Source organism: Gymnoscopelus braueri (assembly GCF_963280865.1).
Source record: "Gymnoscopelus braueri genome assembly, chromosome: 2".
Taxonomy (NCBI): Eukaryota; Metazoa; Chordata; class Actinopteri; order Myctophiformes; family Myctophidae; genus Gymnoscopelus; species Gymnoscopelus braueri.
In genome coordinates, this window is record NC_137604.1 from 42,450,059 (window position 1) to 42,468,560 (window position 18,502).

The following is an 18,502-nucleotide window of genomic DNA, read 5'->3' on the forward strand; positions in this document are numbered from 1 at the left end:
TTATAGCCTGGAATCCAGACTGATTCGCTCTGTTCGGCTGATTATACTTTAGTTATTATTACTTTAGTGAGTTTAAGTGGTATGTCTGGAAATGCATATTAAAATGAATCCAACATAGAAAAGATAATGTCCTCATATGCATATAAAAAAGATAATGTGTAAACAAACAAACAAAAACGTTAATTTACACAACACTGATGATAGTGCTGTCAAACAAGTCTATGAAGTTATCTACGAAATCTATGAAAAAGTTAACTATGTAAACAATTTTATACAATATGAAGTGGGGGACCGTGCTTTGTCTCTCTTTTTCAGCTAAAAAGGTTGTTGGTCTGAAAAACGTTGAAGACCCGTACCCAAGAGTTTAAAGTATTAACCCTTTGTTCTGTACTGCAGGTGAGCGACCCAGTGGCAGCTGAGTTCAGTTTGAACACCCAGATGTTCCTGCTGTCTAAGAAGGAGCTGTGGTTGTCTGATGGCTCCATGGGCTTCGGAGAGGGAACAGATACTGCTTTCCAAGAAGGTACTGCAACACTGACCCCTAGTGGAGGTTAATGATCATTACAGCTGCAGGCCCTGGTCGTCTCTACTCCTGCATTACCTAAAGCAGAAATATACCTAATATATAAATAAAGTAACTACAACAGCTGGTGGATTTCAATGCATTTGTTTCAGTGAAGCATATTTAAATGTTGCTGTTAGAATAAAAAGATAGTTTTACCACAACAATAAACCATAGATTTTTGCATCAGGGGGGGTACTTTACTTCATAAACCAGACTATTGTGTTTAGAAACCTTTCTGAATCATTATTACTTTTATTTAAAAAGAGATATCTATTGGGATTTTAATATTTTCTGACATGACATACAGCCCCGATTGACTCATCATGTTTCCCTTCTTGGTACCAGGCTCCTCCATCTATGGTCGTGTGATGGTGGACCCAGTGCAGAACCTGGGAGACTCCTTCGCCTGTAGCATTGAGAAGGTTTTCCTCTGCACCGGGGCAGATGGATACGTCCCCAAGTACAACCCCACTAACAAGGAGTATGGCTGCTTGGCAGACGCTCCCTCGCTGCTCTACCGCTTCAAGATCCTGGTAAGTACAGTCACAGCAATTGGAGCTGGGTGTTGTAGAGGCAGCATTTACACATCTCAAAATGTACCTCTCCTAACATTCTGCAGGACAAAGCCCAACCAGAGACACAGGCCACAGTGTTTGGAGACGTGTCCTTTGAGGCTACTCTGGCCCTAGACACCCCTGGAGGTCTGCCTCTGGTCAAACAGCCTGGATCAGATGGCTTCTCACTCTCCTCAACTCCTCTCTTCCAGGTCTGGATAAATGCACACACACACACACACACGTGGTTGTAAAGTAGACATAGGGGCGACCCGATATCCAAATGGTTAGGGCTCTAATGCCTGACAGCGAGTCCATGGTTCGATTCCACGTTGGCCGGACCATTTGCTGTATGTCTCCTGCTCTCTCCCTATTTCCTGTCTCTATACAATGTAAAAAAATCCACAAAAAAACTAATAAAACTGAAATTAGACAAAAGCAATAACCGAAACAGACCTTTTCGTTTTTTATCAGCTAAAACATTGTGTGTGTCTGTGCTTCAGGTTGCTGCCGGTCGTGAGTGGTTCATCCACACCATCTACACCGTCCGCTCCCGAGAGAACGCCAACCGCCACCTTGGCAAGCGCAGCCTCGAGTACCTGCACCACAGCCTGTCGTCTGTGGTTGACCAGCCCCAATCCCTCACCTCTGAAGTGGCTGTGCGCCGTCGCCGTGCTGCCCCTGCCTTCCCCGCTCCTGATGCGACCCAGGACATCGGCGAGGACAATAACCGTGGTACCAACATCCAGCACATCTCCCTGGACCGCTCGGACCGCATGGTGGTCAACCAGCGCCAGCCCTGGTCCCCCGGCCACGACCGCAACCATGAGCCCTACCTAGAGCGACCCTTGCTGGAGAGCTCGGGCAGGGAGGCGACGGACTCGTCCACCTTGCCCATGCTGGTGGGCCTTGCTGGCCTGGTCCTCCTCATCTGCCTGATTGCCACCGTGGTTTTACTGCTGCTACGGCGCAAGAGGAAGGAGAAGAAGCTCAGTCAGGTGCCTTCTAGTTCCTACGCTACCTCCTCTTCCTCCGCCTACAACAGCTACAGTGGAGGGCCTGCAGGTGTGTGGAATAGGTCAGACAGCTCTGAAGTCTAGCGGCACCCCAACAATCCCTGACACACACACACACACACGACACCTGATAAGACTATGCCAGTCTCCTCCACCACAGTGCCTCTTCCTCAAAGCCCAACTCCTCAAAGCACTGAAGAAAAGATCCAGCCAGATCTCTGAACTCTGGACGGCGGTGCTGTATGTCAGTGCTTCTTCAGGCCCTTTATGTACAGGTAGCATACACACGCCAGAGTTACTGATCCCCAATGAAGCACTGTGGGTAACTCTTCATGTCATTTACCTGATGTATGTATATTTACAGGTTGCTGCGCCCTCTATTTTGCTGTCTGTAATAAATTGGCACTAAAAAGAAGGGGCTGCAGCCCCCCCACCATCTGAGGATTGTAAAATGAACATATTTTAAGCCTTTCCTAGTTACTTAAAAATGCAATGTATTCACACCAGCAAAAAAGTCAACCTGATTTGTACTTGGTGAAAAGTAAGAGATTTTTTATAGTGCTCCAAAAAAAAGAAAAGCAAATTTAGTCTACCAACTTGTTTTTATTATTGTAATTCATTGTGTCAACCATTATCTTGTTATTTTTTGTGGAGAGCAGAGTAAAATGGATTGAATGTTTTAAGCGAATGGTGATATGATAAATTTGTGTTTTTTTGTAATGTTGACAATGTAATGACACTTGTGCTTTACAAAAGCCACAGGTGCACTTGCCCACTGCAGAATGCCATTACGGTGCTATTCAAAGGGATTGTAATTGTGTCATTTTTATTCTTTTTTGAGAGTGCTACTGAACTATCCTTCAGAAATTGTTTTTATACATTTGTTTCAGGTCTTTTGAGAATGTGTTTTAAAAATCACATGCAAAACAATCTGTGTAAATATCAATGCAGGACTACAAGAACAGAAAATTGTATTAATACACTGGTGAAACTTGAAAAACAAAAAAACAACTTATAGAACAATAAATCAATCTACGCTGTGTATGACAAGTCCTGAGAAAACCAATACAATACGTATTTTTATGTTTTTTCATAGGTTAATGCTATTGGTCATCCTTTAATCAATTAAGCCATATTTTATAATTCACCGTTTGACAGTGCTGCACAAAAGTAGTGAAAATAGATCTATAAGCTCTAAGTCTGTAGATCTATTTTCACTACAGGGACGCCGGGTTGAAAGTCTGTCTGTGGGTTTTAATATTTCTCCACTGAATAACTACATTGGATCCATTGGAACGGAGGTTCTTTTTCCTATTTCCTGAAGTAACGGTTTTGGATATACAAGGCTACCCAACGGCGACAATAGTTTCCCTCGATCGTTGATATAACGCATCAAATCAATCTGCTTAACGACATTGGACACACCTGTTTTGTTTGTTAATAATTTTACGTGTCTTATTCTCTAGAAATTATTTTGGAAAAAATATTTATTTTTCAATCACTTCCAGATCCCATGACCTACCAATACAAGACAAACCCTAAAATAATTTCTGGCCACAAGAGGCACAACTATTTTGTTTGTCAACATGTTTCATTTATTTTATTAAAAATGTTTTTTTGGAAATTGTTTTTTTTTCTTCCGAGTGTCCAGGTCACATGACTTATATCTAATAAGAATATTGCACTACACACTTGAGTGTCAATGTTAAAAATGTATTTAAAAAAAGCAAAGTTTTCTTTCTTTTTTTTACAAAAGGTTTATTTGTGACGTTCAAAAAGACATTTTCTACTTCACATAGGAAGGTAATAGGACAAAAAATGATATTTAAAAAAGGGGGTACATCATTGTTTACAAGCAATGGAATGTGGTACAACCAACAAGCATAAATACATTTATCTTAACTCAAGTACTAGAAAGAAAAACAAAATGTAGAAAACGAAACAAATCAACCAAAAACTGCACAGCTGCAGTGTGTGCATACTTAGGGTGAGCGACTAACATGGCAAACCTGAGCACTTCCTAGAAAATAACCTTCTAGAACCAAACGCTAATGTAACCACTTAAGCCTGTTTTATACTTTGTCACACGAGGGTGTTGCACAGCAAAAATAGCCGATCTACAAGCTCACAACGCATCGCGGCGCATTGTAAGCTTGTAGATCAGCTATTTTCTCAAACATTTTTTTTCAAAGTTTCACCTAAGGTTTCGCCACAAAATAAGGAAGCCAGGGTTAATGTGGTTATTAAAGTAGCGAAGTAGTAATTCAGTCCATTGGGAAGTTTTCTTTTTGTGTGTACAGTACAACATCACCATCATCACAACCCTTAAAGAACAAACATAGACGCTACGATTAAACCTAGAACTAGAGCTGGCTGCCGCTGTTACCTCCCTCCACTCAGGGGGGGGGGGATTTTCACAACTTGAGCTTTTTCCTGCGCCCACGTCCGTCTGGCGTTCCCTCAGACTTGCGCTTTTGTGCCTGGGGAAACATTAAAGTAAGAGGTGGTAAATAATAAGGACATGGGAGAAAGAAAATCTGTCTCAATGACTTTACAAGCAGATAGTACTGCGTGATTCATAGTGCTGCAGAATATTGTTAATATTGAAACATTGTCATTCCACTGAGAGAGAAAGAGTAAGAGAAGAAAGAGAGAAAGGGGGATAAAGGTGTATAGAACACATTTCCCATCAGCCTTAAATGCCATGCATCATCTGTAAATGGAATAACTAATTTTAAGACAATTTGTGACCTTAATTTCACTGATCTAATCTTATTTTAATACATTTTAAGTACTTTTAATGAGCCATAGGAACTGTGAATCATGAATATCACAATAATTTGAAAACTCATCATTTTAACTTTGACCACTGCTGCTAGCCGAGGATGTGGTTGTCTTACCGAGCCGCTAGTCTTTGGGCCTCCTCGCTTCTTCTTTTCTGCCTTCTCTCTCTCCTCTAGTTCCATGTTCTCCCTCTCTATCAATGTGATCAGGGTGTTGCATCTCCTTTGGAGCTCCTGCACACACAAGCATGAATAGTATTTACAAAATGTGAAAGTACAGGACTACATATACATGAAGGAACAGACTTACAATGGGAAAGTTATTACACTTTCAAACTAAGCAACATATCATACTCAAATGGCATTGTCATTTGAGTATGATATGACATTGACATTGCCATATCAAATGGCAATGTCATAATAGTTTTTAAATGACAATTAATGGATCATATTCTAGCTTTCAAAAATATTGGCAAATCAAACAACAGATACCACAGTAATACGCCCACACATTCAGAGTCACGGAAACCCAGCAGGTAATAATGCTTCACCTACAGGCTACAGTAGGAGAGATTATGTCAGACTACTCACCATGGCCGTCCTGGACTTGAGGAACCAGTCAAAGCGGAACTGTGGTGAGTTGCGTATGCACTGGCGCAGCTCGTCGTACACGCTCTCCTTGTCAAAGCCTAGCTTGTGTAGCATGCAGATAAGGAAGCGGTCCTCCTCCTCTGTGTAGTTCTTGCCCTTGTTGGTGCCGTAGGAGATACGCAGCTGGTGGAACGGGGCCTTGTAGCGCCCAATCTGAACACACACACACACACACACACACACACACACACACACACACACAGGTTAATTTGGATGTGATGGGAATTAAAAGACAAAATCGGTATTTACAAAACACCACAGCCTGTCTGCTTTGATGAAAACAAAATCACAGCAGAGGCAGAGTTACTGTCCTAATTGCCTCAATTAAAAGTCAATTAAGAGATAAGTACGACTTTACGAGTGAAAGACCTGAACATGAACCATCTAACATAAACTTAATTAGGTATTTTAAACGGCAGTTGGATGCCATATGGCTGGCGGCTTGCTACCTTGGAATCTAGTGCCTTCTTAATGCTTATCCTCCTCTGGATCCTCGCCTCTCCTCTCTCGATTTGAGCCATGATCTTCTCAATGTCCTGGAGCTCGTTGCAGCGCTCCCAAAACACGGCTATTAGAAAAGAGATACACACAAATATTGATATACCATACATAAATATACACTGTATATAAACAAATTCCACAAGCTCTCTCTCACTGTAGTTGTCCCCTATACAAACACAGGTAATACCATGCACAGAGAACATGCCAATAATCAGTAAAGCATGATTTATACTTAGTTGTGCAACAAACATAGCAGGTATACGCGCTTACAACGCATTGAGCTTGTAGATCGGCAATTTTCGCCCCTGACCCTGCCGTGCAATTAAGTACACATCGGTAACTGTCCTACATTATGTAGTAATGGTGAATTGCTGCATTACCGGAATATTCCATAACTTCTTCGGGCGTCTTGCCCTCCACCTCTCTGGCGATGTTCTCGATGTCGTCTCTCCCCCACTTCTCGTTGGCTTTGATGAACTGATTAAAGTCACGTTTGTTCCAAATGGTGAAACCCTGCAGAGAAGAGAAGCAACTGGTGAAAATGTGTCCAGTAACGATACAACAAAAGTACATGTATATTACGTTCAAGTTGCAGAGGTAATAAAGAAAGCACTGGAGCAGCTCAGAATAATATGTAGTTAAGTTTTGTAGCAAATCTTTGAAAATATTGGAGGGAGGGGGTTCTTGGGCCTAGAACGTTTGGGGACGCCTAGTCTATGACATATGACTCAACATTTGGTCTAGGTTTCAGGCAGGTCAGAGGACTGTCTTTATCAAATGAAAGCTAAAGATTAAAGTATAAGTATAAAACATATGTGAAACATTTGTGGAGGTACTTGTGTGGCCCACTGGCAGCGTGTCGTGCATACAAAGTTTGGTGCTGATCGGTCTAGTAGTTTGCAAGATAAGGTCGGTCGGTGCGGATGGACGGTCGGATTTCACATCTAATGTGTTTATTGAATGTGTGAAGGAGGCGTGTACAAGCTAAAATAGGGAGACCGTCTCAGTACCTGTGAGAGAAGGTTCTCCTTCTCTTCCAGCTCCTCATCCGACAGGGCCTCGGCCTCGTCAATCTTTCCCTGTTCCTCCCTCTGGTGCAGGGCAGAGTTTGGCATTTCTGGGTTACGAGGAACCTGAAAGGGGAGGCAACATTCAGTTAGAATTTCATTCAATGTTAATGTGCTGGGAAAAAAAGTTGTTATCAAGTGAGGAGGTGATTTGCATTACCTTGTAGCCAATGGTCTTCCTGTAATAAAGAATCTCTTTCTCGAGCAGCTCAAAGAGACGGGGAGGGAAGAACTGGAAGTCCTGGACATTGGGTTGCTTGGGCGGACGAGGAGCCTGGAAAGGAACAAGTAAGGTGTCTTCAAAACGCCTGGTAACACTTTTCTTCAAGTATTGCTCGCAAAGTTTTAGGAGGTTCAGTAACTTGCTAATGTGAGCTATCTTGGCTAAATGTCATTGTTTGGCATTTGGTAAACTAATAGCTGTACATGGAATCCTCCTGTTGACACTGATGAAACCCAAATCTCAAACAAAACAAATCTGTGTTAGACTGTTTAGTTTGATGCAATAGCTTTGAGTAGGGGTGGTCGATATGGTGAAACGAACATAAAAAAATCACACCCAGTGTGAAGTGGGCGGTGTGGTCACAGTGGTCATGTGACCACACCGCCCACTTGGAAGTTCACTTAAAGAAAAGTAATATTGTGGACCAACCATTGTACACCCCTAACTTTTTTAAGTGCTTACTTCAGAGAGATGCTTACTTCAGAGAAGCACTGAGAGTCAGCGAGCCATAAATGTGGCTTGCTGAAAAAAAAACATAAATGTGTTTTTTTTTATTGCATAGTCCTATTTATAGGGCTATGCACATGTGTCATGTTTCACTAGCCAATCACAGTCCTGAATAGACTGTGATTGGCCAATCACGGTGCAGGGTTAGGGGGGTACAATGGTGGCCAATCACAGCGCAGGGTTGGGGGGGTGCAATGGGTGGGGGGGGTACAATGGTGGCCAATCACAGTGCAGCGAATGTCGATGTCCAAACCTCACACCAAAAAGGTATCGTGATAAATATCGTGATTGTGATATTGGCGGAAAAGAATCGTGATATAATATTTTGCCATATCGCCCACCCCTAGCTGTGAGTATTGTTTGAAAAGCCGCAGTACCTTGGGTGCTTTTGGCTCACTGACTCTCAGTGCTTCTCTGAAGTAAGCATCCACAGCGTAGTTGGCCTTCCTCTCTCTCTTGGGCGGCTCGATCCAGTTAGTGATGACCTGAAGGAACAGAGGACAACATCAAATACCTGTACACATCTTTAAATATACAAAACATAAGTCATCTGTAAACAGCTGAAGATGCACATTTGCTACTGGACTATGTGAACGGGAAGGGTATGATCTGATTATATGTATCATTATATATTTCTAAAACACAATGTTTATTTGGATCTGATCTGCAAGCAACACCCCCGTTCATCCCTTGAAGACTTCCATGACCTCGGGATGGGGGTACATGAGTAGTATTTAACCGACCTTTTTCTTCTCCCTGTAGTCCTCTCCTTCAAAGTTGTAGACACTGGTGTTCTCTGTGTCCATGGAGAAGTTCCTCAGGGAGCTCTCGCCCATGTTGGACATTTTATCCTTCAGCTCGTTGGTCTAGTTAGCAAAAGAGATGGTAAAGACCATTTGGTATAGTTAAAAACAAAGAAATAATAACCTGCATTAAATAACATGTATGAAATTAGTTTATAAATAGTATGTGGCAATTTTATTTAATTTGACAATACAATGGCAGAAGAGACACACAAAAAGACCAGAAGAGAGAGACACAAAAAAGACCAAGATTCAGATTAGAGTATGTCCCTGTAACGTGCTCGCTGATGTAGCCACCTTCATGTCTCACACATGCAATATTTGTTCTCTCACCTTCTTCTCTCCCCGCTCCAGGATCACATTGATGTCGTCATCTGTGATATCGCTCTCCTTCGAAGCGAACACGTGCGTGGCGCCATGACGAATGATGGAAAGCATCTCGTCCTTGGCCAACTTGTTGGCGCCGGAGTCCACTAGTCTTCCTAAAATACAGTTGAGTAAAACAAAAAAAGGCCATAGTTGAACATTTACATATCAAACCGCAATAAAATCTAATATAGTATTAAATGACAGCAATGGATGATCATTTTCTGGTCTTTTTTTAGTTTTATTATTACATTTTTCTCCCCAATTTAGTCGTTGTGCCAATTGATTCCTCCCCCACACACATGTCTGTGTTGTCACTGCTGTCGTATCCTACTGACTCACCTGGCAGTGAGGAGCCCGCACCGGGAGGATGTAGAGCCTTCGTGCTACTCCTCCCGCCCAACACTCCCCGCTGGCGGGTGCCGCCCCAGACCGTAGGAGTACAATGACCAAATATCAACCTCCCCGGCCGGCTTCCCTCCCCCGAACACGGGCCACGGTGGATTCGAACCCACAACCTCCGTGGTGATGGGCAGGGACTTTACCACTGCGCAACCCGAGCGCAGTGGTAAAAATCTATTTATAAGAAAAACGTGCTAAGCTAGGTGGACCAGTACCTTGTTGGATGACAATGGAGTCGAGGCGGAGCTTCATCTCGGCTCTCTCCACGATCCTCTCCTCCACTGTGTTCTCTGTGATGAAGCGGAACACGCGCACCTGCTTCTGCTGACCAATCCTGTGAGCTCGGTCCTGAGAGAGACGGGTGGGAACAGTTCCATTCATACAAAGATATAGGAACATGGCTAAAAGAAAATACCAATCAGACTACAAATCCCATCATGCTGAAAACATATCTTTCTTTCTATGTTTTTATTTAGATTTAATAAGCCGTTTGTAATAATAAAACACTTAGATTTCAAAGTGTAAAAGCCATAGTACTTCAGTGTTAAAAACTCAATACATGTGGGATTACAATTGCACAATAAAATTGCCCTGGTATCATGGCTATATATCCTAATATAATTTTACTGCTCTTTCAAATAGAAGTGAGGATTTTCTCGTTGAGTACTGACCATGGCCTGCAGGTCGACTTGAGGGTTCCAGTCTGAGTCATAGAGGATGACTACGTCAGCTGTGGCCAGGTTAATGCCCAGACCGCCAGCCCTGGTGCTCAACATGAAGATGAACTTAGAGCTGTTGGGCTCATTGTATGCGTTGATGGAGATCTGGAAAAACACAACACGATGACGAGGTAAATGACTTGTTATAACATTACTTTCTTAAATTAGTATTAGAAGCTATACTAATTCTAGTAGCCTACTTGTATATTTAAAAATAATTTATGTCTACACTAATGCATTTCTTTTAATGGTATTTCAATTTTAATTAGAGAATAGAATGACAGACAGGATGGAGAAGAGGATATTGAAACACAGATCAAAAGATGCATTAGAACAGTGATTCTCATCCCTTTTCATATCAAGGTCCATTATTTATTGGGCATTAAAGCCATGGACCACCATTTGATGAGATTTAGACTCTCAGACCCAAGATTTAGAATATTTTGTTGTCATTGGATAAGATTTTGTCCACAATTCCATGATGCTGTATTGATGTTGGTACCATAGGAGAGATAACAGGCAAACGTTGATCAAAATAACAATTCTTTAATTAAGTAATGCTGATGTTTAACAATGATTTAACTCTTGAGAGTAAAATGAAACGGCTGGTTTCATTTTACACTCTCAAGAGTTAAAGATCTAATAAAGGGTCCATTTGGTTACCAACTCTCCATCATTTAGCTGGGGACCACCTGGAACCCCCTCGAGGACCACTGGTGGTCCCCGGACCACTGGTTGAGAACCACTGCATTGGAAGAACCCATGAGATGAGAGTTTCAAACAAACAGCCAACCTGTCTCTCCTCGTGCGGGGTCTGACCGTCCAGACGGCAGTAGTTGAAGTTCCTCCACATGCAGTAGTCCTCCAAGATGTCCAGTATCCTCGTCATCTGACTGAAGATCAGAATACGAGAACCTGCGAAAAGAGGACGGGGAGTTTAGCGTCCGTCGGTCAAATATAAAGGAAACCGGGGCAGCCGGGCCAGTAAGACCACCGTCAAAACGCCTCTGCTCACCCTGCTCCTTCATCTTAGGAAGCAGCTTGTCAAGCACAGCCATCTTGCCGCTGTTGACCACCAGGTGGAGGTCGGTGGTGTAGGGGGGTCCGGGCTCGGCTCCGTCAAACAGGTACGGGTGGTTGCAGCACTTCCTCAGCTGCATGAGCACGTTCAGCAGACGCATCTTGTCCGTCTTCCCCGCAGAGTTCAGGATGTCGATGTCCTTCATCAGGATCTTGGTGTACCTAGGTTTTATGACGATATTCATTGTGATTCATTAGTATTCAAAACCTTAATCTGTAGTGCAATTAACTAGAAGGTTTACGATAGCAAAAACATACTTGTACCACTCACTATTATTAAGACATTACAACATTCTCTCTGTCTCTTGACCCATTCAATCCAGGAACGCATCTGTCATTTTAGATTTCTTTGGCTATTAAAAAATAGCAGAAATACAAGCTCAGCTTGTAGATCTGCTATTTTTGAAAAATCATGAACATTTTGGCAAATCTTTCATTTTTTATCTCTTCATTTTGTAAAGCAATTTTGTAAAATATTTCGTTCCAGGAACCCCCTCAGAAGCAAAGATTTGAGTTACAAATGTTCGCTTTAAAAATATATATATTCAAAGATTTGCACAAAGTTTCACTATTTTTCAAAAATAGCAGATTTTAATTAAATAGCCAAAGAAATCTAAAATGACAGATGCGTTCCTGGATTGCATGGATGAAAGTTACTGACAATACTAGTTAATTAGGGACACTCACCACTCTCTTTGCATCTTGCTCAGGCCCACATACATCTTAACCTCTTTCTTAGGAAGCAGAGACTTCTCCACATCGGCTTTGATACGACGGAGCAAGAAGGGACGCAGGACCTAAACCGAATACAATGCAAAAAGCTGCCTGAATACACACAGACATATTTGCTGGTAAAAAATTATAAAACTATTCTCTGCAAGTAGAATATTCTCTGTTCCATAAAAAAATACGTACAGTGTGAAGACGCTCCACCAGCTTTGTATCACCCAGGCAGTTGTTTGTGTCGAACCAGGAATCAAAGTCCTTTGAAGATAAACAGAAGCTCAATTAGTTTGCCGATACGACATACCTAGTAGTTTTTCAGGGACCACAACATTAGCACATAAATATACCTCTGAGGAGTTGAAGACATCAGGCAGCAGGAAGTTGAGCAGAGCCCACAGTTCATGGAGGTTGTTCTGCAGGGGCGTTCCAGTCAGCAGGAGACGATTGGTGGTCTTGAACTCACGCACAATTTCTGACAGCTACAGTAAAAGGAAACGTATACATGATTAGGTCAATTTTTTAATTAATGTTATTAGACTGTTTTGTCAAGGAGAAACAAACAAAGTATCATTTCATTATGTGCTTTAGAAATACATCTAATTTGTGCTTGATGTGATCCGGAATTTCTTATTTAAGTCATGGAAGGTAGATGCACTGACCTTTGATTTCTCATTCTTGATCCTATGGGCTTCGTCAATGACCAAGTACCGCCAGTTGAACTTCTTAAAGACTGCCTTCTCAATGATGAGCATCTCATAGGAGGTGACGCACACGTCCCACTCCCCCGGCAGCAGCACGTCTCTGATCAGGGCCGTCTGGAGTAGAAAACAACCACATTTCATACATTTATGGATGTTTTACAACATCCATTTCACTATAAGTCATCAAAGCCAGAATGAACAGATAAAGACTACTGGCAGCATGTTGTTTGTAGCGTTATGATTTGCCTAATGACTCTCTTCTACTGAGATGAACAAAATAGTTTTACTCTTATGTACTTGTACACAAGACGTAATAGTACAGAAACCTCGAACCTTGAGATGGTCAGCAGACACAACCTGTAGTTCACAGGCTTACAAGCCTACCACCAGCACGACAAGAATTTGACACCCGTCACCAGGCATCCATCTGCTCTCTCTACCCCTTATTTTTTATTACTGAACCAAAACGGCAGGCAGACCATCACAAAACATAAGTGGATTCCACACACACTTGTGTCAACATCAGCAATATGAATGATCTAAACAACATACTGCTGTGTTGTGATGTGATGGGAAACAGCTGAATCTTGCTTTGTATTGTATTGCATTATGCACAAGAGTGCTGAGCAGGAATGTGCATGTATTTGCACACACACATTGTGGGTAGAAAATGTGAATCTGATCTGAGTCTAGACATTAATGATCATGAATAATTAGCCAGAACCCAACAATGACAGTCAGACCCATGCCTACCCTCTGTTCTCTGTCTCCGATGAGGCAAACGGCGCGGAGCGAAGGCACCCAGCGCTTGAACTCGTTCATCCAATTGTAGAGGGTGGACTTGGGCACCAGCACCATGTGGGGTCCAGGGATGTTTCTGTAGTGCTTCATGTAGCCCAGCAGGGAGATGGTCTGCAGGGTCTTCCCCAAACCCTGATGAGGGAAGAAAAAACACATATGCAGGGTATAAGTGAGAGGGAGAGTAACAGAGGGACACAACCACACACACATTTGTAATGGGGACATTTATTTGCATGTACCATTTCGTCAGCGAGGATGCCGTTGATTCCGTTCTCGTACAGAGAGATGAGCCAGTTTAGACCACGGACCTGGTAGTCCCTCATTTGCCCATTTTTGACATCTGGTTTTGGATATGAAGAGAAACATGACTTAATAACTTCATCACAGTTGCCATTGACAAAATGCCCTTTTTTTCTCAAGTCAATGCAAAAGCAGATACTTGGTACGGGTGTTGGTGGCAGCCTACAAGTTAGAGAAGTGAACCGGCTATCGTTTCAGTTCCCTCAAAAATACTAAACATACACTTATCCAAATTACTACTGTCAGTGTCCTTGAGCAAGGAACCCCAAGTACACCAGAAGTGGCCAAAGTGGAATACTGCATGTTCTTTTGAATGTGTAAATGAATGAATGTAAGGAAAGTCATTGTTGTACAAGACCTTTGGTCGACTTTCCCTTGAAAAATCGTATTTTCCCAAAAAATGCTTACAGGAAGGCGAGTCGTCAAAGCGTGTGCAGATGTTAGTGGTTTTGTTGCTCTCGCTTAGAAGTTCCTCATCTTCCTCTTGCTCTGTGCGACGATGACGATTACTGACAAACATAGAAGATATGATCAATATTTATTAAGATGAGAGGGGTCAGTAGAAAATGTTTTCTAATGGGACAGCTTTGTTAAATGGACACAAAACTATAGACAACAAAAAAACACAGTATAATTGTATAAAAAGTATAATACCAGCAGCAGATAACAAATATACTTGACATTGTAACTTAAAAACAACACAGGGCAAGATAGTGACTCAATGTTTATAGTCACTTGTTCAAAGAAGAAATGGTTCAAAACATTACAAACTTAACTTTGTGTAGAAAGAGATGTTAGACAAAACATGTGATTACAAAAGACTAAGTTTGGTGGCAAGTTTGGTGCGGATGGGAGCACCTCGCAGGTCCACATGTTACATTTGAGACGTCCACTGCCGACCCACAGTCGGTTGACCCTCTAGGCAATTCTAATATAGGATAGGATAGGATGTAGTCATATACTCACTCTCCAATAGAAAGCAAGGTTTGCTTCTCATCTTTCTTGACGCGGGGACGCCCTGGTTTCATCTTCAGTGGAGACGTGGGGGTCTTCTGTGCTGCTGGTTGAATGAAATGAGCAAACACCTCCGTTTGCTTCAACAGGTACTCAAATCTGTTGGTCCGGTCTGTTGCCTATTTGTATGATGCACAAACAATAAGCAAAGAAAGAAATTAAATGTACATATTTAATTTAACAATAACCTATTACAAAAAGTACAATAAATCATGTAAACCCCATGGTTACAGGGTGTAAATAGTGGCAGAGTAGTGGCGATGTACCATTTTCTCTTCATATCCTTCCTTCGTCCCGGATGAGGTGGCATCTTGCGCGTCTGCTCCAGCTTCTGATGAGGACGCATCCGCCGCCTCTGGCCCAGTTTCTGAGGACGACTCCTTTGCTGGCTCCAATGAGTCTAATTTCTCCTGAACATCAACAAACAGCACAAAGGGAAATCTAGCTTAGTGACTGAATGATGTTAACTACTTTCAAGCATCTGAGGAGCATCTGTAAATACACAGCGGCTGCAGGAGGAGACTTGCGTACCACCCGTTTTGAAATTGCACATAATGCAGGAGGCAGCAGAACGTTGAACTTGTGTTATTGAAAACGAGCGCTTCCGAACTTAGAAAACACTTAGAAAAATAATCACGTGCACAGAAAGTAGCTCATAACATGTCTACAGTGTATTTTTATGAAACAAAAACTTGACAGGTACAAAGAGGATTATCCAAGCTTTCCGTACAGCGAGTTTAACGTAGTCTAATACAATCAGATTGGACTTTTCTGTTTGGATCATGTATGATCTGTCAAGGGTTGGTATTGCAGATATTAAAAGTAGGATCTAAGACCGAAGACGGCTAGGAGACTGAAATACTGCAGCATCCCTCACTTAATTTCTGTCCAAAACAAAGACATGGAAAGTCAAGACAGCTGACCTGCTAGTTTTGACTGTGCCTGGTTAGTACAGTCAAAACTGTTTATACAAGAGGAATACATGGCCCTTTTGATTGAATACATTACTATTAGATTGTTAACAGTACAGTAGTACAGTCAAAAGTTATGTTAAGCCAGGATAACACAAATCCCGAAGGACTTGTTTCCATTGTGGTCTGACCTGTACCAGGGGATAGAGGTTCGCTGGATGGATCACAGTTTGCAACTCCTCGCTTCTTTAAAGCCTGATTTATACTTAGTTGCACACACTGGTAAATAGCAGATCTACAAGCTTAGCTCACAACAACGCGTCACGTTCCTGACGCGTGGTGAACTCGTAGATCTTCTATTTACCGAGAACGACACCAGCACGCAGCTAAGTATCAATCGAACACAACATGATCCGACTAAACGAAACCACGCAGTGAGTGAGTGGAGTTTAGAACAATGACCACAGTGCCGCTAGTAGCTAGCAGCAGCACTGGGGCCGAGCTAGCAGCAGCTCTTATGAAACACACATCGGTAATGATCTGAATGAACGGTCGGGCTAATGGCTAGCAGCTCACAACACAAAAGAGAAACTTTCAACCGGTTCCATTCAGGAGAGACAGACACAGACACCCAACAGATAGGAGGGAGAACACCAACTCCATGGACTTTTAACGGGATGATGTGTGTGATCAGATATATGTTGGATGACCGCCGTCCCCTCATGTCTCTCACCTCCATTCCTCCGATGGTCTCGGGCACTTCAGCCTGCTCTTCCCGCTGTTCCACGGCACCGTTCGCACTTTCGGACATTTTGGCCAAATGTACCGTTTCGATTGGAATAAAATCCCGTTATCCTCGTGTTCTGAGGTCTCTTTGTGGCTCCGCTGAACAGGCCGTTGTAGTCTGTCGCGGTAAAAGCAGTGATCGTATTGTTTATAGTAATGAAAAACAGAGGTGATGGTGATCACACGCAGCTAACTGCTAGCCTCTCTCCGTCATTCACCCGCGTTCTTACCCCGCGACCGCGTCACCAGGCTTTTTCCACCGCGGAGGAAAACACAGCGCCCACAGGACCTGGTGTGCAGTGTTGCCAGATTCTATGAAAACAAGCCCAAAAGAAGCGACTACTACCAGGCCACATGATCACTTTAAACCTTAATAAAAACAAAAATATTTGAAGAACACAAAATTGTATTTAATAAATATTGTATATAATATAATTAAATATTCAAATAGGTAATAATTGACACAGAATCAAGTGTTTTATGGCCATGATGATTCACCAGGAGCCTGGAGGGCTTAGTTCCAGGCTTAAAATAATTTATATAAATATGTTCAGAAATCTCTATGGGGGAAATGAATGGGTTTTCAATCTGTGGCACCACAAAATGGCCGCCACTGCTATGCCCTATATACTGTACATCAGTTATTTTCAAAATATTTTTTAATCTGCTATATATAAATATTTAAAAATAGAATCTTGAAAAATGTGGAATAGCATTTTAACACAAACCTGGTACAAATATTTTCAGATGGGGGTCCGTGGACAAATACATTTGATGGGGGTCCTTGACATGAAAATATTTGAGAACCACTGGCTTAAACAATAATTAAATAGACAATTGGAAGCACACCCAAATAAAAATAAAAAAAATCTTATTGACAATCTTTTAAGTACAAAGATATCAGGTAATCAACAAGCACATAGCCTACTTGAACATGAAAGACACACATGGACAATGCAGTACAGAAAGAAAAAAACATAAAAACAACAACAACAACAGTTCAATAAAACAATAAAATAGATAAATAGATGAGTAGGATGAGGATGGCTCAGGGTAGAGGACAGAGTACAGCAGTTTGCAATGGGCCTGGTCTATAAGATACACTACACCACAAAGACAACCATAGGCCTACCTGTCAAAATACTTCAAAAACGACGTCCGCAAACACAGCAACAGAGAGAGCTCCACAAATCACATTCAACACAGATTTGGCTCAAACAAGGGGTTAAATTCGTTCTACTGTAGCCTATGCCTATGCCACCAAAATGTGGAATGCCCTACCAACAGTCATACAAAAGTGTGAATCCTTACTCTCCTTCAAAACCGCTCTAAAAGAGCACTAACAGGTGGCTGCAATTCGGAACTGGCCCCTGTAAAAAGTCCAAGCCTATCACCAGAAATCGCCCACCCGAACTGTTTACTGTACATATTTTTCTTTTTGATTTACTACTCATTTATATGATGTTTTTTGCATAGTATTGAATAGCCTACACATGGACCCCAATGGGGGTCCATGTGTATTCAATACACATGGTTTTGATCCTTTAGCAGACCATGTATAGAACTGTACTTTGTGCTTTTTTTGCAAACTTTTAATAAAGTATTCAATCAATCAATCAACAAAAAAAACGCAACATGCAAAACAAGTCCAAAGTCGCTTATAATAAGCAAACATGGCAACGCTGCCGGTGTGTGCACGGTGTCGCGAGATTTACAGTGAGCCCATAGCTCCCATAGCCCGGGAGACTCTCGCGCTGTGATAGGCTAGTGGCGATCTACAAGCTCAGAATGCTCAGCATAGCGTTGTGAGCTTGTAGATCGGCTATTTTCAAACATTTTAATACTTTTACTTTTGGTAGCCTAGTTTAAGTATAGTTTGATGTACTTTTGTACTTTTACTCAAGTAACATTTGAACCCAGGCATATTACCCATGCCTTTTACTTGTAACAGATTATTTTTATATTGTGGTATTGCTACTTTTACTTATGTAAATATCTGAGTACTTCTTCCACCACTGTTAGTACG

General features: G+C 42.0%; 2 protein-coding genes across 2 annotated transcripts in view; one reads left to right on the forward strand and one right to left on the reverse strand.

The window, feature by feature from the left end:
• frem3 (Fras1 related extracellular matrix 3) overlaps positions 1-2,713 on the forward strand; it is a 37,813-nt gene extending 35,100 nt beyond the window's left edge. The window contains exons 21-24 of the mRNA XM_080414240.1: positions 397-523; positions 911-1,098; positions 1,185-1,331; positions 1,623-2,713. Of these exons, the coding sequence (XP_080270366.1) occupies positions 397-523; positions 911-1,098; positions 1,185-1,331; positions 1,623-2,219 (1,059 nt within the window). The 3' untranslated portion in view covers positions 2,220-2,713. The remainder of the gene's footprint in view (positions 1-396; positions 524-910; positions 1,099-1,184; positions 1,332-1,622) is intronic.
• Positions 2,714-3,245: 532 nt separating this feature from the next.
• smarca5 (SNF2 related chromatin remodeling ATPase 5) lies at positions 3,246-16,706 on the reverse strand. Its single transcript, XM_080414249.1, has 24 exons — positions 16,424-16,706; positions 15,046-15,189; positions 14,732-14,898; positions 14,174-14,274; positions 13,705-13,805; positions 13,418-13,597; positions 12,623-12,778; positions 12,311-12,442; positions 12,153-12,221; positions 11,925-12,034; positions 11,173-11,399; positions 10,951-11,072; positions 10,110-10,262; positions 9,654-9,786; positions 9,004-9,152; positions 8,611-8,733; positions 8,245-8,352; positions 7,298-7,411; positions 7,081-7,203; positions 6,451-6,583; positions 6,019-6,137; positions 5,510-5,722; positions 5,036-5,152; positions 3,246-4,615 (listed from the first exon to the last, which is right to left on the reverse strand). The coding sequence occupies exons 1-24, from the start codon at positions 16,499-16,501 to the stop codon at positions 4,550-4,552; spliced, it is 3,138 nt and encodes a 1,045-aa protein (XP_080270375.1). The 5' UTR covers positions 16,502-16,706; the 3' UTR covers positions 3,246-4,549.
• Between the last annotated feature and the right edge of the window lie 1,796 nt (positions 16,707-18,502).

Excerpts from the sequence above, each read along its gene's own strand:
- smarca5 (XM_080414249.1), bottom strand. The coding sequence starts at position 16,501 with ATGTCCGAAAGTGCGAACGGTGCCGTGGAACAGCGGGAAGAGCAGGCT. Across the intron at positions 13,598-13,704 it reads GCATCCTCGCTGACGAAATG|GGTTTGGGGAAGACCCTGCA; the intron begins GTACATGCAAAT and ends TTCCCTCATCAG. Across the intron at positions 12,779-13,417 it reads TCGGAGACAGAGAACAGAGG|ACGGCCCTGATCAGAGACGT; the intron begins GTAGGCATGGGT and ends TTTCTACTCCAG.